Here is a 27,168-nt window from a genome sequence, read left to right as displayed (position 1 = left end):
TCTCTTCTAGTTGTGTGTACACGCATCTAGTTGGAAGCCACTGCCTGCATCTTGGTCAGTGAGTCTTTGGATTGATTTCAACTAGGTCCTAGTCAGCGTAGACCTGTCAAAATGAATGAACCTAAGTTTGTCATGTCTGTTAATTTCAGTGGGTACGCTATGAGGAGGATTAGCACTGAATACCACCCTGTAGATTTAATTCTTTTGTGTCTTCCAAATGGAAACTCTGCAGCATCTGGAAGAGCTCCTAGGAGGGGCTAGGAGAGAACCATATCCAAATACATTGAAATGCTGATTCATGTGTTCAAGGGGAAAGTTTCAATAATCCTTAGTTGAGATTTGGACCCAATCCTGTATCTCTCGATGGTGGAAAAAAGCAAGATTGAATTCTGCTTAAGCCAGCATATGGGTTATCTACAGTATTTTTGACTTTGCTGTTTTTCCCTCAGCCTGTCCCAATACAGAGTGCCATCCTCTTTCTTTTGCAGCTTTTGTGAATAATGCCTGGTGCACAAGTGGCTTCATGAATTTGCATGTACTTCTCCTCTCTGCATGCCTGTCTGTCTGTTCCACCACCACCGCCTATACTCACTGTTCCTCCTCTAAGATACATGCGCCCCTTTATGGCAGTTGCACTCTCTCTCTTTGCAGTAGCCCGCTGGATTAAGTGCAAAGCTGGAACCTTGTGCAGAAACCAGGGCCGAGGAAAGCAGCCAAGCAGGAGACCCGCCCCACTGGGATCATCTTCTCTCCTTCCATGGGGCGTGGCTGGACAAGAGCATAACGTTCGGCCCCCTTCAGAGACTTCCTCTGTCCCTCCTTTTTGCATGTTGGATGCAACCAAACACTCCACCCTTTGTTATCTATTGTCCTTAATATCCTGGTGTCTTGTGGCAAATCAAATCTCTTCTAGAGTAACTGCTTTCGTACTATGCTGCCTACTGTACCCGCTGAGCCTGTATTGGCGCACAGGGGGAGGAGTGGAAATGTGCCATGTACAGATCTGTCAATATTAATGCTGAAGCTGGGAGTAATTTCTAAGGCCCAAAACACTGGGAAGCCCTTCTCATTCCTAACTCACACTGATCCAATGTCAAAAAGCCATTGAGGTTTGTAAAATTGTAAGTTCCTTCTTATAGTTGATGGTACCTCAACTTCCCCCTTTCTCTGCACCCCATTGAGCAGTTTACTCCTTGTAGGCCTGAACCACATTTTTTTGGGGGGGGGAATGTTCAGACTCCTTTCAGGACAGAACGGTAAATGAAGTGTTAAATGCACTAGTTTCAGACAGGTCAGGATCCAATTTTAGGAAAGAGGGACTATTGTGGCTGCACCCTTCAAGGCTCAACAACATTTGCAATGGCTGCAGCCAGTTTATTTCCAGTAGTGTTTTCCCACTGGGCACAGCAACACCCAGCAGTTCTCTGATGCTTTAATGCAGAGCTAGCCAAAATGCTGCCTTCCAGATAATGATGGACTTCAACTCCCTTCATCCCTGATAAGTGGCCACGGCTGAGGTTGATGGGAGCTGTAGTCCACATACTCTGGAAGATAGCATGTTAGCTATCCTGCACTAATGGTTTGCTATAAAACAAGTAGCATAGTCCTGGCCATAGAGACAGACAGCTTTAGTATTCCTGTAAAACTTTGAAAATTCCCTTCTGCTTTCTGTCGCAATTGCACTTACTAACTGGTATCTGACTTCTTGTAAAGGAACACCCCAGAGATCTGTTCTAGGGGGTCAGATGTGCAATTTCCACAGGACATGGGTGTCATATGCATGACAACATTCTGGTCTCTGCTGTTGGCCTGTTGCTTTTCTTCATGGTGGGATCACAAACAGGAAAAGCTAACATGCCTTTTCCGAAAGACTTCCTGTGATTTGTACTGTGCACTACAGCACTGAAGCACTGAAGCAGTGGTCCTTTTTTCCTTGGGGAGCCACTAAGTAGCTTGCCTGACTAGTGTAGTGTATATTTATGTTAGAGCAAATCTAGCTGTTACACTTATCACCTACCACCACCCAACTGTATTTTATTGTAGAACTTGCCACCCTGCGCCCTTAAGCAGTATCCCTGTCTGCAACCCATATCAGCAGTAATTGCCCAGCAGGTTTGGGAGTGTGGAAACTACATGAGAGATAGTGTCCCCATCGTGTTAAGTTTTACAAAACCATATGGTCAAAGGGATAAGGCATTAATTATGGGGATGCTCCTTCCTCTGGAAAAATAACATCTAAATAATCTCTTAGCCTTTATAAAGAGCAGTGTGTTTCATGGCCCTAAATAATCTTCCTCCACCTCATCCACAAAAATGAGTGGCTGGACCAATCTGCCATCTTGTTGAACTCTTCCTGTATTATTGGCAGGGTTCCCGCTCCTCACCTTTCCAAGCTGCTAAAATTGGGAAGATGAAAATGACATGTGACTTCCTCCAACCCTGTGCAGCAAAAGGAAAACCACAGTGTTAGAAGGTGCTGCAGTGTATTTGAATCACAATGGATACTTTTCTTTTAATGTGGATTAGCAGCTTTCCCCCCTTTTTAGTTTCCATTGTTTTGGTTATTAGTGTTGAGGTTTATATAAGCTGTAGGATCCCTTTTTTGGCTGTATGATTGGGCTGCTTTAAACTGCACCTTTCCCTCTACCCCCACAGCCCAAATCCCAGCAACCTTTTCCTTTTCTTTCTCCCCATTATTCATCTTTCACTGAAAGCAAAACACACGTTGTATTTAATGTAATGTCTTGAATCAAATGATGTAAATTTTATTGTGTTTTTTGTCCAAAGCTATATTCAGAGAGAGAAAAATACAAATATATGTATATATTGATTGAGTGTATGGTCAAAATGCAGACAAACTGATGCAATAAAAAGGCACAGATATTAAACTGAGCAGATGGTTTATGAACCGTGGTGGCAGATGAGTGAGTTGTTCAACTGTCTTTGAAGTGTGCACAAAGATGCAATGGTGTCATGAAAGGTTTAATGGGCTTGTTGCAATGTGAAGCCTGTTGTAAGAGCTTCCTTCAGCAGATACGTGAGCTGAGAAGTGAACAGGTGTGTGGGTTATATAGACTGAGGTGTACTTGGAGGATAAATCAAATGAACAAGGTAATGACTCTGCTGCAAGGTCTGGTTGGGGCTGGAGATGCATTCTCCAGGTTAGGATCCAAGATGTCAGTTGCCCGAGGCAGAAGGTACTGCTCAGCCAACCAGATAAAGGGCAGAAGGCCAAGCTCCCAGAATTTATACTAGGCCTGACCAATCCAGAGGCTTTATAGTGCCTGCCAGTTGTAGGAACAAGAGTTGCATGCCCCTGTTCCCTTCCAGACCTGAAGAAGGCTCTGTTACTTGACCATGCAGAGTGCCTGGAAACTTAATTAGATTAGGTCTCAGAGCCTCAGGCCATGAGGTTCCAAGGTCAAACTCTGCAGTCCCTAATCACTACTTTTTTTGGCTTAATGAAAAACAAAGCAACTGCCACCACTCCTGCTTTTGCTCACATTAATATTTCTATTAGAGTCAGTGTTGTATCCCTTTACATGTCGAGATTCCTAGTGTTAAAAAGAAAGGGAAGGTAATAACTGCTGAATTGTACGAGTCCTTTGGTGTGATTGCCTCTGTTGTTCCTTGTGAGTTCTCACAACCGATTTCTTAGGTCTGTTTTCCCACATGGGACGAGTAATGACATTTTAAAATTTTGATTAATGATAGGCAGAAAACTCCTTCTTCGTATATCACTTTATGACCCCCGCCTTCCACACTAGCACTACACAAACATTCAAAGCTACACAGTTGGTTTAAGTGCCTTTACCTTTATTGACTCAAGAAGACCAAAGAGGAGTGAAATATATTTTTTCTTCAAATATATATATATATATATATATATTTATATAATATATAATCTTAGTTAACTCAAAGGTATATACATTGTATAATAAATAATTATAAAAAGATCATTTTCTGAATATAACTTTCAAAAAAGGCTGAAAACTCTCTACGGCTTTGTAAAGAACTTTGGATACAGCAGGTTGAGGGGGGTGGGGTGGGAAGTTGTGTGAGGTTTTCTCTCCCACACCCTCATTCAGTCCTAGAATATCTGGCTTCAAGATGCTATTATCAAATGCAGTGGAAGTGGTTTAGAATGCAATTTCTCTGCTCTGAGAACAGTTCTCTTGAAACACAGCAGATGTGCTGAAACCATTTCCGCCACACATTTCTGTCTGTCTTTAAACTTCAATGTCCCCCAAAAGATAACTGAAATATAAAATGTATTAGTGTACATATGTGTATCAGTCCCTTCTAGTGAAGCATATTGCTGGGGATTTCTTAATTATGGATATCAGGAGTGGGCTGTGTTTGCATGCTTTCTCTAGCCTATCTGGAACAAATTCCCTTTTAACCACAATAATCAGCAGCAAAGTTAACTGTGATTCATTCTAACCAGGCTTCCTCCTAACCAGGATTTAAATTTGTTATTAAGCTTTGATTAGCATTAATAGTAGTTAATAGTACTGACCTGTCCCTTAATTGTGGTTAAGGAGAGAATTTGTCCTGCAAAGAGGAAGGACTGGGGGTTGCTGTTCTCAATTGCTTAACTGAAGTTAAGAGATCCCCATGTTAGGTCTACAGCAGCACAGGTTTCTGTTTAATGTGGAAATGCTGCTGAATAGTCAATGGGCTTAAATATGTACACTGGTTTGCTTTTGGCTAGTGATGAATGCTCAAAAACAATGATTGTGGGTAATGGTATGCTCAGCAGCATTGTGGAGATGGGTGTGGGAGGTATAGCGGATGAGAACGTAGTGTGTCCCATCAATATGACATGGTGTCGCAAAAGGTCAGTTAGGCTGTCTTTTATGTTGCCAGCAAGGACTGTTTCCAAGAACTGGAAGTTATAGTAACAGTCTATCAGTCACCTCACTTGATTTTAAAGTGGCCATTGACAAGCAGGGAAGGATTAAAAGGAGAGCTGTGAAGATGATCCAGAAGGTAAATCCCTATGAGGAAACAAACTCAGTTCAGACGAGGGGCAACAAATATCAATGTGTGGGGCAAAGGCTAGCTGCATCTTTGTAGTGTTTAAAAAGATCTTGGAGGAAGAATCATTCCTGCCCGTTTCTGTTTGAAGCTATCCAGTAAGCCTAAACCAGGGATAAGGAATCTGTGGCCCTCCAGATCTTGTTGGACTCCAACTCCCATCAGCCCCAGTCAGCATGGCTTGTGGTCAGGGACAATGGGAGGTGGAGTCCAACCACATCTGGAGGCCCATAGGTTCCCTGTCCCTAGGGTAGGTTGTTCTAGTGGTGCCATTTCAGTATTTTGGAAAGAGAGGAGACTGTTGGAGCAAGAAAAGAAAGAGAATAAAAGATTTACAAGATTTTAAAATAAATGAGAGGGAGGTATTCACATGCTTAGAAGAACCCCAAGGTTTGCAGAAATGTATCTAAACAATAAGGGGGATATCTCCCCCCAAACAAGCTAATAAGACCTGAGCATTATAGAGTTTATGCGAGGAAAATAAAATGTGGGTGTGGGGGGCTGAGGAGAATGCCTTGCTTGGAGGGAGCTCTGAACTTTTTAGGAGGAAGATTTTGCTAGATTTTGTTGCAGAGCTCTGAACTTTTTAGGAGGAAGATTTTGCTAGATTTTGTTGCAGACCTCTCGTTTTCTCTGAAAGCAAACCTCAGGTGCCTTTCAGGCAGGAAACAAAATGGGTCCATCCAAAAATAAGGTACTGGTTTCTGCATACTCGGGCCATCCTGTATCTGCAGAAATATGTATGTTTGCAAATGAAAAGAAAATGGTATTTAAAAAAAAAATTGAATCTCAAAACAGCCTGACAGGCACTTGTGAACTTACAGAATGTTGATGGCAGGTGAGTGTACTCGGGAAAAAATGGTCTAAAGAAACCAGAAGATTGCAGTTCTCTTGGAATCTTCTAATAGTCTAGGGCTGAGAGCAATTTGAGACATGGAATGTCAGTTGAATAATCCCCCCCTCCCCACCAAAAGGAAAATGAGAAAATCAGACGACAAAAAGAGAAGTGACCTGCTTAAGCCTCTGACAGCTTAATGTAAGTACAGTATCCTAAATTGGAGGGGACCGGGGGAGGGGGGGAGGTAAGAGTTGGAGGATGCCTCTCCCTTCTACAGAAATGTATGGTTTCCCCTTGCTATATAACTATAAAACACACAGATTTGGGGCTGGCAGCCCTCAAGCATGCTATAGAACAACAGAAGGAGGCGGGGGGGGGAGGGAGGAGTAGGGAAAAGGTGCCCTTTATTGCTTCCTCACTCCTGAAACGCCTCATGTTAACTCAACCTGCTGGAAAATGCGAAAAGGTTTTTGACAATTGCTTAGATTTTGAAGCAGGGACTGGTTGCGGCTACTTGCTAGGGTCCCACCACCACCACCCCAGTTCTCTTGGAAAGTGCTGGGTTATAAGCAACAAAAATGTATATACACATTAAACCCTATTGATATGTGAAAGTTGAGATGCTCTTATCCTCTTTTTCCCCTTCAACATCAAAATCAATGCTGCTTGCACAGTGGATGACTAAAAAAAACAGGTTGGTTACATAGGAGTTTATTGGGTGTGGAGGGAAAGGAAAGTATTTAAGGGAAAGTTCACATATTAAACAGTTCATCAAACTGCAGTTATCACTTGATAACATCAGTGTGTGCAACAGCCATCATCAGAGTTGCTTTGTTTTCTTGAGCCTTGGCTCATTCATCTGCATTTTGCATGTCGGTAACTGCAGCGAACAACTGCAGCGTGCCTCTGTCAGTGTTGCTATAGCCTTGCTCTTAAGGTTTTAAACAATATATTATATTTTGATATGTGCAAAAATAAAAAAAGATGAGAAAACCCCAAAAGCTTGGGAAGGCCACTGCAGGAACAGTGTGGCCTCCAGTCAGCACCCACAGCTCAGCCTGTTTAACAGGAAAGAAGGAAGATGTTGGTAGAAGGTCCAAGGAAGTCTTGTCAGGTTGGTTTCCAGCTGGGTGGTTCTTCTACCAGTGCCTGCCTTGGCTAGGAGGAAGGGAGGTTGGGGTGGCCTCTTTTTCTTCTCCATGTTCAGGCGGCAACTGTGGGGTTTCTTGGCAGTCTCTTCCCATTTGTCCTCCAGCTGTACGAAGGCCCTCTTTCCAGGGAGAGGAAGCAAGCAAAGAAACACAGTGCACAATCCCCATCAATGCTTTTGTTGGGGAAAACAGCACACTAGCGAAAGGTTAACCCACCCCACTCGGGGTGTCACCATCTTGCTTGCTTTTTTAAAAAAAATAGAAATATAAGAGAGCCAGTGACAGCTCCCTTACTAATCTTGGTCGCATCCACCCCATACATTTAAAGCATACATTTAATACCAGTCACGGACAATCCTGGGAACGGTTGTTCATTACGAATGCTGGGAATTGTAGCTGTGAGACCATTTCAACTTTACACAGAAGCAATGCTGGGTTTGCCAATGCATAACTACTCAAGAGGAAACAGGATGTTGTTGGACTCCAACTCCCATCAGCTCCAGCCAGCATGGCCAATCTTCAGGGATCATGGGAACTGCAGTTAAACAACTTCTGGAGGGCCACAGGTTACCACCCGTCCTAAAACCTCCTTAAAGAAACGAGGAAGAGTGAGCAAGCGGGGTCTGGTTCTGCTAGCTCTTCCATACGGTGGAGTAAATTACTTCCTTGCCCCCGGCTCTACATCTTATACTTCAGCTTTGCTCTCATCATAAAGGGTCTTCATGTTTGAACTGAGATTTCCTAAACAATTTTACTGTCTAATGAGGATATGCGTAGAATCGCAGCAAGACCCAGGCTAATCTGTTAAAGGAGAGCTGCCTACAGGAGCTCTATCATCTCTTAAGTTATTTCCCCGTCTCTTTCAGCTTCTTCATGGACACCTGATTTGCCACGTTCTCCAGAAGGCTCAGCCTCCCTCCCACCTCTTTCTCGCTGCCCTCTCTCAGGGCAGTATCTTCCATCATCACAGCTTCTGTGCATCGTCATTATGCCGATGGGTTATCACAACTCAAATCTGGTGACAAAAACTTGAGTTTCAGTTTAGGAAATAGGCAACTTTTTGAAACTCAAGTTTCTCTGTTCTGGTCTCCAAATATTTCTAGGAAGTCCCCATGTATGATAATAATTTGAACACTTCCTCCTGATGAGGATTGGAGACGGATGCTAGGTAACTCTGAAAGAAATGTTGGGAGGGAGTTGCTTTTACATAATCTCCAGTTCTTGAATTAGTAGAATTTCCTGCACTGTTTAAATTCATGCAAGGTGTTTTCATTTCATAATAATGAGCACCTTATACAGTGCATTTCTTGTTTTCAAAGCATTTCATATACATGAAAAAAATCCATTCAAACTGCCTCATATGCTAGGCAAATAATATTTCCCTACTGCTGAGAGGCTGGTCAGAGAGCAATAACTTGTTTAAGGTCACCCAAGGAATTTGCAGCAGAGGTGAAATTCAAACCCTGGACTTCCCATCTTACACATACTAGCCACTAGCCTGCACCAGGTGCTTTTCCATTTCAGTTATATTTGGTTGCAGGATGTCTTTTGCCCCACACATACCTTTTTATTTGCAGGTGTGGACATCATAGACCCGGATGCATTCCTGACAGCTGACGTAACAGCACCAGTGGAAGATGCAATGGCATTTCTCTTTCCTCTTCTCTGTCCTGGTGTTGTGGCCACGGCCGCAGCAAAGCAAATCGCACCCATCAATCCCATGTGAAGTCACGTTGCACATTCTGTCTCTGGTGCCAAATGAGCCAGTCACAGGGTTGGGCTCGCAGAAATTGGGTGAGTTCTCATAATAGACCAAGTCACGTTCTGTTGGTGGCTTGAAGAGGGCATACTTGGCACGCAACGTCTCCACCCACCCACGGGATTCCCGGTGTTTCTCCACCACCATCTCTGATGCACTGTCATACTTGTCCTTCAAGTAGTCACCAACGGCTCGGAAGTCCGGCTGGGCCCACCAACATGTTTTAACTTCGCAGCTGCCTGAGAGCCCATGGCACTTGCATTTCAAGTGCATGTGGTCCAAGATAGTCTATCCAAAGCAAAAAACAACAACACATAAGTAAGCCCAGATAAGCATAGAGAAGCATCCATGGAGCCAAGGGCCCCTTCTGGCCAGTCCCCACTGGGACTATTTTATCCTCTTTGCAGCCCCATAGGCGGAAAGAAATTGTACCTGTTCTTCCTGTCCATTAACACATTCAGACAAAAACTTGTCAATTTGGCTGCCATTGTTAGCCACTCAAAGCATCTGAGTGATGCCAACTGGAACTTCAGGCAGCACATCAGAAGGTAGCAGACGTTACCACTTGCAGCAGCTGATTGGTGCTGTGGATAAGACTGTGGCTGACATAAATACAGGTTTCTGAAATCCAGTTTTTTTCATCCTTGGTACTCATGTAAATACACTTTGCAGTCTCTCATTTTAAGTGGGGGACATCTCCCTTGCTTTTCAAAAACCTGATTTTTGCCTTGGTTCTGGTAATTACCCTCTTACTGAATCTTCTGAAACCATGTGGTTGGCTGGGAAATTAAGGGAAATTTTCCAGGAATTGAGCTTGCTACAGCAAAATAAAACACTTTCATCGCACCCCACAGTTCTCTTTCACAAGTTAATTAAGAAAAATCCTACAGAACCTGAGCAGTTAGAGAAAACCAGAGTTCCTGGCACTTTCCTTGCAAAACCTAAACTACTTGATAGCTCCAACTGAAGACCTTGCAAACAGCCAGTTCATGTACCTCCAGTGGGCTAAATGTGGTATTTTTAGATTAGAATGTACTTTTTGAATAATAATGGTTTTTTTCACATAGAAAAAGCAAATTATCACATATTGGTGAGAGAAAAAATATATGACCATGTAGGTTAAACTTTAAAGAAGCATGGGGAAAAGAAGCATTTCATACTGGCTTAGTAATCTCTGCTGTTCACCAAATTCCAAGCATTGCTTAGGTTTAAAGGCAACTACTTTCCCCAACTAACTGCTAAGTTGATTTCTAGCAGCATGTAAGTGATTAATAATAAATTCTAAGTCAGAAGATTCAACTCTCCCTTTCAGATCACAGGCATCCCATCTCCCAGGCATTTTAATGTATTTTAATACGTTTTAATGTTTTGGTCATTCTAATTTATTTTATTGTTATATATTTGTATTTTATATTTTGTGATTGTTGATTTATTGTATTATTTTATGTTGTACACCGCCCAGGGAGCCTTTGGCTAAGGGTGGTTTATAAATTAAATTAAATAAATAAATAAATAAATTGATTGGTGGCAGCCAGTGGGAGGCCAGCTTAGCCAGGAAAGCTGGCCGGAGAGATACCTCTCTGAAAATTACTTTAAAATAAACCCTAACAAATATTTTAGAGGAACTGTGAGCTCTTATTGTTTTAATTTTAAAGTTATAGTATGACCAGCAGGACATGTTTACTCAAAAATCTGTCCCATTCTTTTGCTGCTGCTATAGGTAAAGTAAGATAAAGTAAAAAGGCTAGGAACTGCTATTTCCCCTTTGTCACATGATTGATAAAGACCTCAGTTTTCCTTCATGGTTTCTTTTTCCAACTTTAGTCATACCTTGCTGCCAGGTCTTAAATCTATCTAATCTAATATAGGAAACTCCATAAACAAGAGAATCTTTGGCTGTAGAACAACCGTCTTTACTGCGGATATCATGTCAGTTTATCCAATGCTGTGTATTGTTTCTGATTTTTTTTAATAGCCTTAAGATAATTCTTTTAAAAAATACATTATTTTTCTTTGCTTTTATGGGAGTGTATGGAAAGATTTAAGTCAACTGTTGACATAGAAGAACAATAAAATTAAACACAGCAAACTTGAACAAAAGTAGTCTTCAAATAACCTTAAGAATTTTTTTGTTCAAGTTATCAAATATATCAGAATCTTTCAAGACATTAAAAATGCAGTCAAAGATCATTCACCTTTCATCTGCCCATATTTAATGCCACGATCCCAGGCATTTTAAAATTTGATATTGCAACCAAAGATGTCACTAACTATACGCAGTAGTGAAAGTTCATGCAGTTTTGTGTTTGTTTTTATCTTCTAATGCTATAACCATATGATCAGCATACACTTTAGCTGTATAGACCTGAACTTTTCAGTCTTAACACCTTTCACGTTACTTCCTTGGCTATGGCTAGCAGTTCTAAAGCCACTGAGGAAAATAAAATGGAGAAAGTCATTCCTGTCTACTTCCTTTAAGCAGTATAATATTTCTTGAAAGGGAACACTTAGATTCTTCCGTGTGTTCTATCATACACTGCAAAAAACATAATTAGCAATTTTCTCTCACTGTAAGACCGAAGAATGCTATCACACGCTGCTTCACTCTCTGAATTCTCATTCAAACCTTAATATCTTGATTTAATAAGGAAATTGAGTGACACGAGTATGATAATAAACAATAAGCTTTTGCAGACATTTTAGAGTGTTCAACCCTGTAAAGGTAAGTTCATATTTTTATCCCCCATATTGCAAATGGGCATTGAGGATGAGAGTAGCTGTTTTAATGCTGATTTTATACGTTTATATGTTTTATATTTTTATAGGTTCTTAATGATGTGTACTTGTTTTTATCTGGAAGCCGCCTTGAGTTCCAGTTTGGAAAAAGGGCAGGGAATAAATAAAGATAATAATAATGATAATAGCTTGCCTAAGGCAAGCTAATGGCAGAGGTCAAATAATATGTAGCTCAACCTTTTACTTACTGTATTTGACCATATATGACTCCTGTCTTGCTAGATCCCATCTGCATTTTGGCATGAGTTCAGCAGCATGTTTACTTAGAAATAAATCCTACTCGCTTCAATGGACTTTATTTGCAAATAAATGCAGATAGCTTTCAATAGCTTCCTTTGCCTCTTCTCTGTCAACCAAGGCCTCCACTTCTTTTATCACTTCCTCCCACATTCTTGGATGTCATATTTACTTAACCCAGACCTGGATAACATTTCTGAACTTTTACTGGGTGACTATTAAGACCAAATAATGCTAAGCTGAACCATGATACAGTGTGAATGAGCAAATGTGCAGGTTCATGGAGAGAAGATTGCGATTGCAGTGCTCCTCCCCCAGCGCCACTGTTGCCACGCTACCTAGGGCTAAACCATGACACAGCTTAGCATTACATCTGAACCGAGGGTTGTGGCTTGTCTCTTCCAGACAAACCACGAGCAGTAAACTAAGAACAAACCTTGGTTATAGCTCCTGGTTTCTCTGGAGCAAGACAAAATCAGGGTAACTGAGACAAAATTTACTGTTCTTTAAAACTTAGAAATATTAAGTTTAGTTTTTGGCGATTTCGTTCTTTTGGGATTTTTTAAAGCATGCATTTAGGAGCATGACAAATGTAACATTGCACCTCCTCCAAAAATGCAGACAGATCTTTCTCTTCAAGGTACTACTCGCATAGTCGAGGCAGGTGCTCTTTAAAATTTGAAAACCCCAAACCTAATTTGCTTCCACGGTTAGGCTGGTCCTCTAGCAATGCCATCAAGTATATGCATCTACATTTTTCTTCACTAATGCGCAAATGTTGCCATTGTTTGGAAAGCGCTACTAGTAACCAGGTACCCTTAGGCAGCAGTTACTAAGCACCTGCGATGCGCTGCTACCGCTGCTTCCCTTCCTTCTCTGTTCCTCGGTGGGCCTGAGCTATGGTGATGGGGCGGGGGATTATTCAATGATGGGGCATGAGTGGTTGGAATAAAGCTGCTGCCCCAGAGGGCAGGACTAGATCTCCTGGTCTGAAGTTACACGAGGATAGATCTGAACATTAGGAGAAGCTTCTTGAGTGTAACAGCACTTTGACAATGGGATCAGTTAGCCAGAGGCTGGTGGACTGTCCTTGCAGGAGATTTTCAAGTTCAGGCTGGACAGCCATCTGTTAACGATGTTCTCATTCTAGCTCTCATACACTGAGCAGGGGCTAGACTAGTTCTATGATTCAGTAAGGGGAAGCGGTATCTGTCTGCCTATTATTTATTTAATTTATATCCCGCCCTTCCAGTAGGAGCCCAGGGTGGCAAATGAGTCATTAAATGAGCCTATTGTGAGTCTGGGATAAGTCAGTGCCTTGTTCAGGTTCTGGATTTCTCAGTTCATGTACTGAAGGCCTTTTGAATGATTAAACTGGGCAAAAGGAGCAGAACTATCTTTCTCTGATGCTGTTTCAGAGGAGGCTAATGAGAGGTCTCACTCACTGTTCTTCCAGCTTCATTATTGTGCCTGTTCATGGCTGACCGGGCGTCTGGACGATTTTCTCGGGCGTCTGCAAACTCCCGCGAAACCAGCACACCAAAGTCGGCATCCTCGCTGCAGCCTCCCCATTTCCATCCTTCACCCGGTGGCCCCTTGTGATGCGAGTCACAGCCACAGATGGTGGATGTGCCTTCAGCACAGGAGCGTGTGACAGCAAAGGCCACACCAGCTGAGGCAATGGCGTGGACAAAGGCAGACTCTCGCGTGGCTGCAAATGAGAGGGAGAAAAGCCCCAATTATTTTGCTAGCAGTGAGATCACCTTTTTCCTTCTGTCACTCAGCCATGTAAACTAATTATGGCTCTTGAATTTGAAAATCCAGGTCAACAGTTCTAAGGTCCCTTCTCTGTTCTTTTGTAGACTCTATGGTCAGCCAAGGGCAATTACATGAATCTGTCTCTCATATATGCGTTTCCAAACTCTCTTTCTAGAGAAAATTAGTGTCTTGTGAAGTAATTAAATGTATCCACCCTTAGAGAAGGTTGTCTGTTATGTGTCTGTATGATTTACTGTTCTTGTAAGATCTCCTTCCAATCAGGCTTTATTGGGGAGAAATACTGCCATAGCAGGTAATTGGATCATTCAGTCACTCCCAGTTTAGCAGAATTAGATGTGAGGTTTCTTCCACTTCTGCTTCCCGCTATCTGCCCTTTTTGTTTTATTTTAATTGAGCCTATATGTGTATCTTTTCTGTTGTATGAAATATTGTGGTGGAACTTTTCTGAGAGCTAGTGCTGACTAGTGGGGTATAATTCATGCCATTGTCCTTGACCAAGATATGCCCAGAAACAGTGACTCATGCAGAAACGTAGGGGATAGCTTCCTTTTGAAAATGTGTCATTCTTCATTTATGAACTCCAAAAGTACACCTTTTTCAGCTGCAAAAGTGTGAAGTCCATCTTTGATTTTAAATTCGGAAAACAAGTGTGCCTTTGGTATTAGATGTTTTGGAAACATTGAGCTGGAGTAGCTCCCCTTTGGACTGTTGCTTTCAAAAACTGGCAATCCAGTAAGTAAAGAGAATTTCTGAGAAAAAGCTGTCCAAGGATTACTACCATGAAACCAGCTGAGCTCTCAGAAGGTTTGGGAAACTTAGCCTGGAAAAAAGCCCAACCCTCACCCCCACCTTTCCCCCTCCACCCCAAAAGGCCCTAGTATTCTCTTGTGCATGGGTTAGGCATGGGGGATGGGGTTGCCTCAGAGAGATTTTCCAGTGATAAAATTAAAGTTCCCAGAAGCAATGAGGGGCCAGGGTGGGGGCAAAGCTTGGGTGGATTAGGGACTCTTGACAGAGCTTCACTGTAATGGTCTCCTATCCAGATCCCGTTACCTGCTGGGACACTCAATTTGCCATTGTTTGCGGAGTGTCACACTGTATTACCCACATAATGTGGAATGTTTCCGCCAGACCCAGCAGTACCCACGCTGGCATTCCCTGCGGCCACCCCTTGGCAACGGGGCCTGGGTTCACCCAGCCCTGCCATCCCCCCAGGAGCCCACCAGTCAGGCTAGGAAATCTCTATTGAGACCTCTGATGCTGGTCCTCCCCTCCTGGGCTCAGAGTGACAAAAGGGCGTGTGAATGGCGCAGGGTTGTGAAACAGTTCAAGGTCTGTAACGATATCCCTTGCCCTGGTGCACAGTAGGGATTGGAGCTTAGCTCTTTTCTCCTGAATATAAGCTCATTTTCTCTCCCTCCCCCCCTCCATGCTGCCTTTAAATCTCTGGCGTTTACATCCACTCTCCTCTTTAAATGCAAATTTGTCATCTGTGTCACAGCTGAAAAACACTGCTGGGTTATCACAATGCAGCAGGCCATTTTGCAGCCTGCAGAGCCAGCCGCTTATTTTCCTAGTAAGCATCATAGGTCCTCAAGATTCAGGTTTTGTTGTACATGTTTGTTTCAGGGAAATGTGGTCAGCCTCCCTTACTAAGTTGTACAGCCAAGACCAGGACACCAGGTCTTTCTCCCTCTTTTTCAGCCTTCCTTAAAATGAACATGTGGTACAGTTAATATGACCCATTGTAGGTATGTGTGACTAGTTATAGGTCATGAAATACATAAAAGGTAAAGGTGTCCCCGCACTTGTAGTGCGAGTCGTTTCTGACATCTTGCGATGTTTACTAGGCAGACCGTATATATGGGGTGGGATTGCCAGTTCCTTCCCCGGCCTTTCTTTACCCCCCCAGCATATGCCAGGTACTCATTTTACTGACCACGGATGGATGGAAGGCTGAGTGGACCTCGACCCCTTTTACTGGAGATTCGACTTCCTCCTTCCGTTGGAATCAAACTCCGGCCGTGAGCAGAGCTTCGGCTGCGTTACCTCCGCTTACCACTCTGCACCATACATGCATAGCATACATTTAAAGCACATCCAGCACACAATGAAAGCACAGAAAGGATCTTTTCTCAATCATCTTAGGGTGCAGGACATGGAATAATGAGCTCAAGTTACCAGAAGCCAGATTTCGACTGATCAGGAAAAAAATTGTAACTGTTAGAGTAGTACAACAATGGAACCAATTAGCTAGGGAGGTGGTGGGCTCTCAATCACTGGAGGCACGCAAGAGGCAGCTGGACAGCCACCTGTTGGGTATACTTTAAGCTGGATTCCTTCATTGAGCAGGGGGTTGGACTCGAAGACCTTATAGGCCCCTTCCAACTCTGCTATTCTATTATTTCTCCCAAAGAATTCTGGGAACGGTGGTTTTCTCCTCACAGAGCAACAATTTCCCAGCTCCCTTAACAGACTACAGTTCCCAGGATTCTTGGGGGAAGTCCTGTGTATTGAATGTGCTTTAAATGTATTGTGTGGAGGATCTGCCCATTCAGCTCTGTTTGCAGATTTTGGTCCATCTTGTTTTTAGTATGGTAGTTTTACTAAATTTGAGCTGCTTGTTAGCTCAGACATCAGTGCAGACGTGTGCTCTCTGGTTCCTTCTGCCTAGGGAGGGATGTAGATTACCAAGTAGAAATTTATTGATGTGGGCCTACATTAAACATTAATCATGCTGTTATGGTTGACTAGCTAATAAATTGTGATTGACTGATACATTAATAATGACAGTGAGAATTTTACCACTTCTTTTACCACAGATTTCTGATTATTCAGAATGTAAAATTCTGCTCACCATGTGGGCAGGCGCCCATTATGATGAGTTACCTCTTTATAAACTTACCTGCACTCACCCTAAAGCTAAAATGAACTGGATGGGGACAAAAAGAGAAAACAGGAATCAAATAAACAGCTCCCCAGAATAATGAATCTTTACAATCACAATCATCACCTGTCCCCCTCACAAAATAAGCTTTACAAATTTAATATTGTGTGTATATTCCAGCAGGCCTGGGATGTGATCCGTTGGGAAAGTCTCCTGTCCAATGAAATAGGTTAGAGCTGTGGAAAGACCTGCCACAGCTTCCCATTCATTTTGCTGTGGTTTCCACAGGCAATCATCTTGTTTTATTTATTTATTAAATTTATATCCTGCCCTTCCTCCGAGAAGGAGCCCAATCTTGCTGGATTGTGTGTCTTGTTCAACAGGGCTGATCTTCCCCTGTGGTCCACTGATAGATAAAACAAACAAATAAACAGAAAGACATCAGGGGAAATGGGGAAGTGGTAAAACTCTTACCAGTTGGGCACACACTGCTGGTGACATGATTTTAAATTTCTGCTTGGTAAATTGTTATCTGTATTCACCCTTAGGCAGATGAAACCAAAGAGGGTGTGAATTACATCTGCGGGTGAGATCTTAGATCTGATTTCCTGAGCATTTCAAATGGAAGTCTCTCTCTCTCTCTGGGGTTATATTTGGCACAGCCTCTTTATGCTCCCCTTTGTTGTTCCCAAATACACTCAGCTGTAAAAATAAACATTCCTAGCTATGAAATCAGTTTTTTTTCCCCCAAGAGATGCACACTCACTTTAGTAAGTCAATACTCCGCATTGGTGCCTTCAGATTGGTACTAAGAAGATAATTAGCTTTAATTTTTTTTAAAAAAAATCAGATCTTTTAAATTCATATTTCAATACTTTGCAAAAACTAGGTATAAATTATCTGTATGCTCGATATGAGCATAGGAAACTGCCTTCTACAATGCCCTACTTTTGGCCCATCTGGCTTTTTGTCTGCTGTGCCTGGCAGGGGCTCTTTCGGGTGTTGGGGAGAAGCTTTTCCCATCCCTTCTCCCAGAAAGCCTTATAATGCCCGGGACTTAAATTGGGACTTCCTGGATGCAAAGCATGTGCTCTACCAGTATACTATAGGTGCTCCTCCTCTAATGGGGCATGTGCTGTACCTTTATCTAGAACGGGCCCAAAAATGGCCAAACTGTCGTCGATGGTGGTGCAGTTCCAACGCCGCCCCCGGAACTGGTGTTGGCACTCCTGGATTCCCAGCTTCACACCCTCGGCCACGCTGGGCATGATCTCAATATAGTTGCGGCAGAACCGAAGCTGCTTGGGCACTAAGCCAGGGATGGAACCACACAGGATTGGCTGGGACCCCAACGAGGTATACTGCTGGCCTAATGCAAGGGACCTGCAAAGAGAGAACAGCCACAACCCACTGCTGAAACAGCATCGGGCACTTTGCATGCCCTCATGACTTCCTCCATTAAGTTATGAACTCCCTAAATCAGGGATTGGAGAACATGCAACTCTCCCATCATCCTTGATGGGATGCCAGCTAGGACTGATGGTAGTTGGTGTCCAACAACATCTGGAAGGTCACAGTTCCTCCTCAGCCCTGGCCCAAGTGTTCATTCATGGAATGCATAATTAACTTTTGTGGTTTGTAACCACAAGATGAACTTTAGATGGCATTTGAGAGAAAGAAAAGACAATTTTATAAAGGATTAATCTGGCTACAGCTACACCCATGATGGTTAAAAAGAACCTCAGTGTTCAGAAGTGGTCTGTGATCACCAGATGCTGGGGATGGGCACTGAGGAATAGCCAGTAGCTTCATGACCTGCTTCTGAGCACCCAGAGGCATCTGATTGGCTGCTTTTAGAATAAGAACCTTTGGTCCTTTTGATTCAGAATACTAGAAACCAAGAGAGGCTGGTGGAGGAGAGCCCTTGTGACTGGGCTGGAGAACCTTCGGTCCTCCAGATGTTGCTGGACTAACAACCCCCATCATCACTACCCATTGCTGATGCTGGCTAGGGCTGATGAGAATTGCAGCAACATATTGAGGGTCAAAGGTTCCCCAGCCCTGTCTGATAAGGATTGCCTTGGATGCATAGCTAGTCCGGCCTGCCCCTGGACAAGATATCTTGTGTTTACAGCATTCCTCACATCTGCCTTGTTGAACCTTCTTCCAAGAAAACAAATACTACTTTCTCATGTGAAACCATGTGTTCTTGCCCTGAAGCATAGCACCCCTCTCTGTTTTCAGAAAATCTTTGAAATGTTTGAAAACCATCAGTGTGCCCATCATGTCTATTCTTAATCTTTGCTTTTTTGAGTGTAAATATGCCCAGTTCTATCAGTCTGTCTTAGTCACTTTGCATGCCACTTTACAAAGAGCCATAAATCAAAACTAGACTCATCCCTGCCCCTAACAGTCTTGCAGTCTGCAGTTAACATTGGAGGGAGGGAGGAGAGAGAAGGGTAGCAAGGGACTGATATGAGCAATTGCACTTACAAGCACTGAAACCTGGGTACAATTGGGAACAAGGTTTAAGGGATTAGGCCAAAAGCCTTGCAGAAAAGGTAGAAGGGGACTGAAGGAAGAAATAGAGGTGTTTTTGGAGAGGGTTCCCTGCATAAAACATACAGATTGTCTTCTGCCCTAAATCAACATGAATGGTTCTCTCACGTCCTTTCCAATGTTTACAAATATGCCCAGAACTGATCACAGTACTATCACTACCTGAATCCCAGGAGAAACAAGGATTCTCTTGTTCCCTTGCTACAGGGGCGGAGGGGGGGGCGGGCAGGGGGAGGTGGAAGGAATTAGGCCATTATATTTACACTGTCATTTTACAAGTTTGGGAGAACTCAGGCTGAGAAGTTGTAGTTTGCCCTGAACATTTTCATGGCTGAGGTAGGATATGAATCTGGGCTGAATGCCCTGTCTGTTGAACCACACTGTCCCACCCACCCACAAGGTCTTGGGAAGTAGTGCATGCCACAAAAACATACAAAGAGGTATATCACCTCATTAATTTGTTACCAGTGCTGTATTAAGCTACGGTGTAAAGATCAAAGCACTTGTTCTCTTTATGGGTGCTCGAATCTGGTCATTCAAAATGTTTCCCACTGAATGCCTTCTGACTGTCCTCGGTGGTGATTGTTTTGCTAACCTGGCAGCAGAAGAATTTTCAGGTGCTGTGATTGCAGGAGTTGATTTTTTCAGCCATTACTGTTGTATCCTTGGACAGCCCAGGTTGCACTTTTAAGCTTTCTGTGCAAATGTATCCCCTCGGACAGGCATTGTGTGGAAAAGATTTTGGACAATGTGGCATTAGCGCCCTGTTTTTTTCCTAGGGACAACGCTGGGATTGGTTCAATATGCTCTATGGGGGGGCTGCCTTATGAAGGCTGTTTGGAAACTGCTCTGGGTCCAGAATGCAGCAGCTAGACTAGCCTTTCCCAACCTTTCGGTTCCCAGAAGTTGTTGGACTACAGTTCCCATCAGCCCCAGCCAGCATGGCCAATGGCCAGGAATGATGGGAATTGTAGTCCAGCAACATCTGGGGACCCAAATGTTGAGAAAGGCTGAGCTAGACTCTTGACAAGGACTAGCTACAGGAGCCATATAGCACCTATCCTCAAAGAACTGCACAGTTACCAATTGGCTTTTGGATCTGATTCAAGGGAAGCCTCCTCCCACGGACTCCTCTCTGTGCATTACCACCTGCTGTCTTGAGGTACAGCGGGTGGCCATAAGATCAAGGACAGCCTCCCCCATCCTGGTGCCATTCAGACGTTTTGGACTACACCTCCCACCAGGTTGAGGAAGGCTGATCTAAGATCTTCATGATGCCTGTCCACTCTTTTTTAGAAAGCAAGCAAAACTGTTTCCTTTTCAGCGGGCGTTTGCCTTGCTAGAATTTAAAGCTGTGTTAGAGCCAACAGCTCTTTTGAACCAAATAAATGTTGCCTTATATTCTTACTTCTATTTTCTTAATCTCTAGTTTGTTATATTAAGAAGCAGCAAAAAAAAAAAGCATAACCACCATCAAATTGTATTGTTAACTACTCCAAGAATATTATGCTATAAAGTGGATATAGAAATTTGCAAAAAGTAAGTTTACAAGGCTGGTGTAGATCTATAAACTTATGTTTAGGCGCTCTTTTTTGTTTGTGTGGGTGTGACCTTCCCAAGGCATTTTGGCTCGACCCCTCTTGGATAGGGAATACTAGACCGCATAGACCTTGAGATTTTTGATGCCTAAACGCTGAACCTGGTGGTTTTCAAAATGCATTTTGGAAACCTTTGGGTTCTTTGCTCACCACTACCAACATTCCCCAGCAATATGTAGATACAGGAGAGGATCACAAGCGGACTGTCAGTGCACGTGAGCTGCGGGTGAAGCCCAAGGGGCTTCGGCAGTGTCTTGTCAAAACTGGTTGTGAGCCTAGAACATGCCCCAGGAGCTGCTGCACTGCACAGGGCACTCGTGGCAGGTTGGCAAGGGTTCTTTGGCAAAGAAATCGGTCTGGAAAGGATTCCTTCAAAGTTGATTGAAAAATGCAACCCCTTCGTCCTCCTTCCCTACTGCAACAAAGCTTTAGTACGTGTGAGGGCATTTACACACATTTGCTTCTCCTCTCTCCTTCCCCTCCTCCTTTCCTACTATTATAATCTAGAGCAGGGGAGGGGAACCTTAGGCCAAGGACCAAATATAGGCCTTCAGACCTCTCTTTCCAGCCCTCAGGGTTGTCCCCCTGGCCACAACCCTAATTGGCCCTACTGTGTGCCCTCCTTAAGTGCTTTTGCCTGGCTGGAATGTGTCCTTAAACTGTGATCATGTCTCTTGCTTGGTTGGATGGAGAGGCGTGTGCAAGACGAAACCCCTGACTTTTGCGTGGCTGCAATGTAGCCTACTGCAGAAAGATCAGAGTCGCATCCATTTCTCCACCCACTTTTGCCTGAAAGATTGCTCATGAGGGAATGTGGCCCTTGGGTTGAAAAGGGTTCCCCATTCCTGATCTAGATTATAATTCCTTGGGTTAGCCAGGGACCCACCTGACTCTCTCTTGCTTTCATTGAGTCTGTAAAAGCACCAAGTATGCTGATGGCACTGTATAATAATTAGGCAATTCTTCTGTTCTTCCTACATAGACTATAAGATCACTAGGGCAGGGGCTGCACACTTGGGTGTTCTGTACAGCATGCATTGCTGAACCAACTGTTAAATACTAGAAGAAGTCACTATTGGGAGTTGAGAGCTGTGCAGGTTTGTTTCTAGATAACAAACGGGAAAAGGGTGGAACTCCTGAATATCTCTCTGCTAGCTGGCTGGTCATTCTCCTTGCACAGGGAGCTATCCAAGAGAAGGTGCTGAACCTATGTTCTTGGGGCTTAGCAGCCCACCTACAGGAGATTTTGATTGCTCCAGTGTGGTTTGAAACTAGGGCCTTCCCAGTTTAAGTGTAATCAGTTTCAGCTCATAGGCTGTTCTATTTAAAGGGCTTGGGGTGGTGAGTAGTTATTTCATGTTAACAGACTGGAGGGGTGAGAGGGCCTAGATCTCTCCGTCCTAAACAAATCATAGCAGAGAAGAGCAAAAGAAGGGAAGCAGGCACAGGAAAGGCAGAAGTAAACTTTTAAAAATACCAGTAGCCTTGCCACTTTAATAAATACCTCTCCAAAACCACGTTTGCAATTTTGAGATCAGATGCACCCTCCATTTGTTTCATATTTGGTAACAACAAATCTCTCCCCAACTCTAAAATTTGAAAAAAATCCATGAAGAAATAATCAGGTATACTCCAAAGTTTTGGCAAATTTCAAATATTCTGCTAGATTTGTTTTTAACATGTTGAAAAACCTTTGCGGTAAACTCTGGAACCTTCATTGGAAAACTTTATCCTGAAATGAGCAATGGTGTTTTACACAAATTTTCCTGCATTTGCTACCAGAAGGCAAGTTCTAAATCTATTAAGTTTGATTTTCTAGGTGAATCCTGTATCAGTGCTGCCAGATGCTTTGTAACAGCGAGCATGGCAGAGCAACCCTATGTTATCCTTGGACCAGGAAGACATACCCACTTTGACTCTACTACAAAGCTCACTGAGTGGCCTTGGCCAAATTGCTATTTCTTAGCTTCACCTACTTCACTAAGTTAATGGGAAGGTAAAATGGGATAACCACATATATCCATACTTCACTGGATAAAGGATTAGCTGTAACAGCGCTATATCGGGGGGGGGGACAGCACTATTCTCTCTCATGCACTTGTATGCCTAGTTCAATTTCCCTTGTTACAGGCATACATGCACACATATCTATCACAGCCCTGGGATGCTCTCACACCTTGCCTTACCCTTCTCTTCCCTACTCCATTGTTTCATGGCTCTCAGTATTTGTCACAACACTACAACTCCTTCCTTCCTTCCAGTTCTTCACTGATTAAAGAGTTTTTGGTTGCTGAGATATCTGCCTTCTGGATTTTGAATCATTTAAAATGTAAACCATATTACCTGTATTTTTTATCAGCACCTTCTTGAGACATGAAAGGGATTGTAAGATTGAGCTGCCACTCCATGTTAGAAGGAAAGTCCATCTAAGTTCCTTTTTTTTAATTCCCTACTACAATAATACACCAGAACCAAAAATAGTCTCCAAAAATACACAAATGTGTTTGTAGCTCACAGTCCACTGAATTAAAATATTCTCTCTCTAATTAAATTGACTTCCATCATCTGATCAGCTATCACTTTAGTTCAGGGCTGGGGGACATGTGGCTCCAACTCCCATTAGACCCAGGCCAACGGTTAGGGATAATGGGTGCTGGGGGTGATCTGGAGAGTATAGGTTCCCCATCCCAGCTTTCATTTATATGTCTGCCAATTAAACACATTAAAGCTTGCTGTCCTGTTAATTAGTGTGTTTGTGTACCTCTTCAGTCATCTTCCAGATCTGTCCCCAGTCCCATCTGTCCTCTGCCACACTGTCTTCTAGACCCCCCTTTTTTATTTTGTTCCTATCACTTTTCCTACTAGTTATTCAGGCTTGCAACTAGTTGGCACTGCCAGAAGGACTTTGCTTATGGAACACTGAATTGCAGAGCTGGAATGAATCACAGGAGGCACTTTATCCAGTTAACTCAGTTCCTGCCACCCACAGCCTAAATGGGCTATCCACCCATGACCATCATTCAATCCATGCAATTTAGCCCACTGCAGTGTGTCACTTGTTGAGCAGGTGGAATCCAGAAAGGCAACTACAGAGCAAATTATTTCTAGAGACTCCAGCAAACAAGCCAAACCACTCCTGAGTTCCTCTTCTAATTGTTTCTTGGCCCCAAATATGGCCTTAAGCCACCTAAAACATGAGCCGAACCCACCCCCATTCATTCCAAATAAATTATTAGTGGATATAACACTGCAGATCTCATTGTTAGTACAAGTCTGAGGAAGTGAGGATTAAGAACCCGTATGGAAGAAAAACCTGCAGTGTCGGGGCGGAACATGAATATATGAAATGGCCAATTTGGATCAGCAGCAACAGACAGAGCATTCGTATCACCTGACACTGAAGTTATACAGACTATCAGTTCACCACATTTGCTTAGGGGCAGGAAACTTTTGGCCCTCTAGATATTGCTGGACTATAACTCCCACCATCTCTGGCTGTTGGCCATGCTAGCTGGAGCTGATGGGATTTGTAGTCCAACAGCATCTGGAGAATCTGCATTTGCTGCTGGTGTTTAGTAACATTTTCATCTACCACTTGGCAGGATGACCAAGTTATGCCAGCGAGAGAGAGCTCACTGCAGGGGGTAGTGTGGTCATCTGTGCAGGCTCACTCTCCCAAAATGCATTAACTCTTCAGTACAGGCAATTTGCTCACTCAGCTGAGACAAGTCCATTGAGTGACAAGGTATCGAGCTATGCATGCTCAATCAAGTCCTAATGCTCACAGACCAGCTTCTTTGAGGGTTTAAGAAAATTGGTCAGATAAGCTAAAAATATCTAAAAAAAATTCTTCGCACTCTCTCAGGTCAGGAACGTTTTTTCCCATCTTTATGATCATGGAGATTTTTTCTCTTCTTTAGGGATAATCATGGACTACATTGTCTCAGAATAAGATGGTGGATGGTGTCACAGGGTTGCCTTCTCTCCTTTCCTCTAATTTCCTCAATCCGTCTTGTTCGTACCAAGGTTCTGACTGATCTCCACAGAGTCTAGAAGGATTTTTCCCATGCAGATCAACCTTGGCAGCTGGTCCTGAAGTGTTAGCATTAGGGGATCGTCTACCATTTTTCCAGGCTGCTTTTCTATTTAACAAATATTCAAAGCGGTTCACAAAAATAGCAATAATATAAAACAATGCAGCAGACAGCAACAAGAGTAAAATTTATTAAAATTTCAAGACAAAGGAGATCAATAGAACTCACATAAAATCAATATAAGCCGCAAGAAGCAAGCAATAAAAGGGCTATAAGCCCCTAAAAGGTTTGGAGGACTTAAATTGACTTTGAAATGATTAAAGTGTTTGGGCCTCATTTACCTGGTGGGATTAAACAGCAGAGGGTGTGACATAATCTGACAAGGGCCTAAAATGCCAACACATCTCTGCAACACTTTTCTTTTAAAAAGCATCGTTCAGGGTGTTTTGTCTTTTTTTCTGGTTTGCCTTACTATTTGCGTTATCCGGGTTTATTCCTATTCAGTCTCCTGCTCTCTCTCTCTGCTCCTAGCCTGGTGCTCTCTATTGCACAGATTGATCTGTCATGGCATTTGTAGGTAGATAGATCATGATATATTTACTTTTTTACTTTTACGTTTATATATATATATATGTATTTCTTCCCTTTCAGACTTGTAGTAGTTCACACACACTAGATTATGTGATACTTGGGGAAATGTCTGAACTGACTTTACTAAACAACATTGTGTTTTTGAATTGCTGTGAAAACCTGTTTGCAATTGATCGGTGAGGATTCATTCACCTATGCAAATCGTACCTGCTTTATATATAATAATGCACTGTTATGCAACACATCTGTGTGAATCAGCCTTAGGATATTGGTTAAATGTAGAGATGAGCCACTTTCGCCCACTCTATTGGGTTATTGTTGTAGGAATTCCCCTCTGCCTGCCTTCTAGGTTAACTTAACTCATGTGGAATTTGCTGCAGTTTTACATTTTCTTTTTCTTCCAGTAGCATGTATACACTGATTAAATCACGGTGCAAAATGTGATCTCAGTGCCTTTGCACAAGCACATCTAGATTACTTTTTGCGCTAAGATTTTTATTAATGTGTGTATGGCATACACTGGCATTGATCAGTAAGCTGTAAGGGGGGGGGAGAAAAAGGCACAAAATGAAAATGAGAGCAATCCCTGGATGCACAGAGGTCTTTGAACAAAGGCCAGAAAAACAGAAGAACTGTGGCTCACTAGTGCTTTAGTGCCACTCTGGAAACAAGACCAGGTAGTTTGGATGTTGGGGTGGGTGGTGGGATTTCTTAAGCATTCCTACTTGAAACAGGGATGTATTATTCATTTGCCACAGTCTGACCTTGGAGTGGTTTTAATATAAGGCAAGCAGGCCAGGGGGAGTGTCGGACAGACGTTCCAGCATCTTGTGCCCTGAGCACTTTCTAAAGCTTTTTTCCTTGTGATCCTTTATTTTCACCCCTGCTGAGAGTACTCCTTATCAAAGGGACAACCACAGACATTATAGGCATCTTTAACCCCACTGGGCCGTTTCCCTGACTACCTCATTAGAAGACACTTATACCCTCTTGTCCATGGGGTGGGAGATTTCTGCTGTCGATCCCACAAAGGACTCAGCCCACCGTGTAAGCCGCACAGAAGTATCTAGTTTGTGTATACACACACTGGAAGGGTAGGCTGGAGCAGGCAGCTAACTGAGAGGCTGTAGTGAAAGGTAGCAAACTGAGGCTCTCCTGAGCCTGCAATCCTATGCAAGCTTCATTGGGAACAATCCTCAATGAATCCAGTGGGTTTTCCTTCTCAGGAAGCATGCATAAGTTTGGGCTGCTTCCAGTCACTCTTCTCTGCTCCACACTCTGCCCACCTTGCTAAATATCAGTAAGGAAACGGTGACCCTCTGCATATCGTGGGACTCCAACTTCCATCAGCCCCAGCCAGCAGGGCCAAGGGTTAGGGAATATGGGAGATGTAGTACAGCAACAGCTGGAGGGCATCAGGTTCTCCATCCTTGCTGTTGAAAGCAAAACCTATAATGCTGCATCTCTCTGCTAAATGCAGCCACGGGTTGTGGACAGTATACTCATGCATATCCGGAAAGCACAAATAGCCCTTGATTTCTGCATGACCTCTGCAGGGAAATCTGAACAGTCCTAAGCACTCAATTTCTCAAATGAGAGGCGTTAGCACTGTGTAGCTCAGTGGTGAGGAACCTGTGTTCCTCCAGATGCAGTTAGACTCCAACTCCCATCAGCTCCATCCAGCATGGCCAACAGCCACAGATGATGGAAATTGTCAACCAGCAACATTGGGAGGGGGCTGGGTTCCTCACCCATTTTAAGGTATGGTTTCATGAACTGATGGTAACAACGTTAGTTATAGGTTTCCTCGGGGCTGAGTGTGAGACCAGGCTCAGTCCCGTTGTTGTTGTTGTTGTTGTTGTTATATGCCTTCAAGTCAATTACGACTTATGGTGGCCC

At 43.2% G+C, this 27,168-nt stretch overlaps 2 protein-coding genes across 18 annotated transcripts in view; one reads left to right on the top strand and one right to left on the bottom strand.

Moving 5' to 3' along the window:
- Positions 1 to 2,888, top strand: part of NSF (N-ethylmaleimide sensitive factor, vesicle fusing ATPase) — a 109,014-nt gene extending 106,126 nt beyond the window's left edge. For 16 of the 17 annotated variants that reach the window (XM_061592199.1, XM_061592192.1, XM_061592194.1 and 13 more), the window contains one exon: positions 652 to 2,888. In XM_061592199.1, the coding sequence (XP_061448183.1) occupies positions 652 to 667 (16 nt within the window). In that variant the 3' untranslated portion in view covers positions 668 to 2,888. Of the gene's footprint in view, positions 1 to 488; positions 597 to 651 lie in introns of those variants that run through there. The other variant, XM_061592193.1, reaches the window with a different exon arrangement.
- A 5,708-nt stretch (positions 2,889 to 8,596) lies between these two features.
- Positions 8,597 to 27,168, bottom strand: part of WNT3 (Wnt family member 3) — a 34,150-nt gene continuing 15,578 nt past the window's right edge. The window contains exons 2-4 of the mRNA XM_061588426.1: positions 17,629 to 17,870; positions 13,267 to 13,532; positions 8,597 to 9,076 (exon numbers count right to left, since the gene is read on the bottom strand). Coding sequence (XP_061444410.1) covers positions 8,597 to 9,076; positions 13,267 to 13,532; positions 17,629 to 17,870 — 988 coding nt within the window. The remainder of the gene's footprint in view (positions 9,077 to 13,266; positions 13,533 to 17,628; positions 17,871 to 27,168) is intronic.

The sequence above is a fragment of the Rhineura floridana genome, chromosome 11, assembly GCF_030035675.1.
Source record: "Rhineura floridana isolate rRhiFlo1 chromosome 11, rRhiFlo1.hap2, whole genome shotgun sequence".
NCBI classification, from domain to species: Eukaryota; Metazoa; Chordata; class Lepidosauria; order Squamata; family Rhineuridae; genus Rhineura; species Rhineura floridana.
The sequence above is the reverse complement of the archived record's forward strand: the minus strand, read 5'-3'. Positions and strand labels throughout refer to the sequence as shown.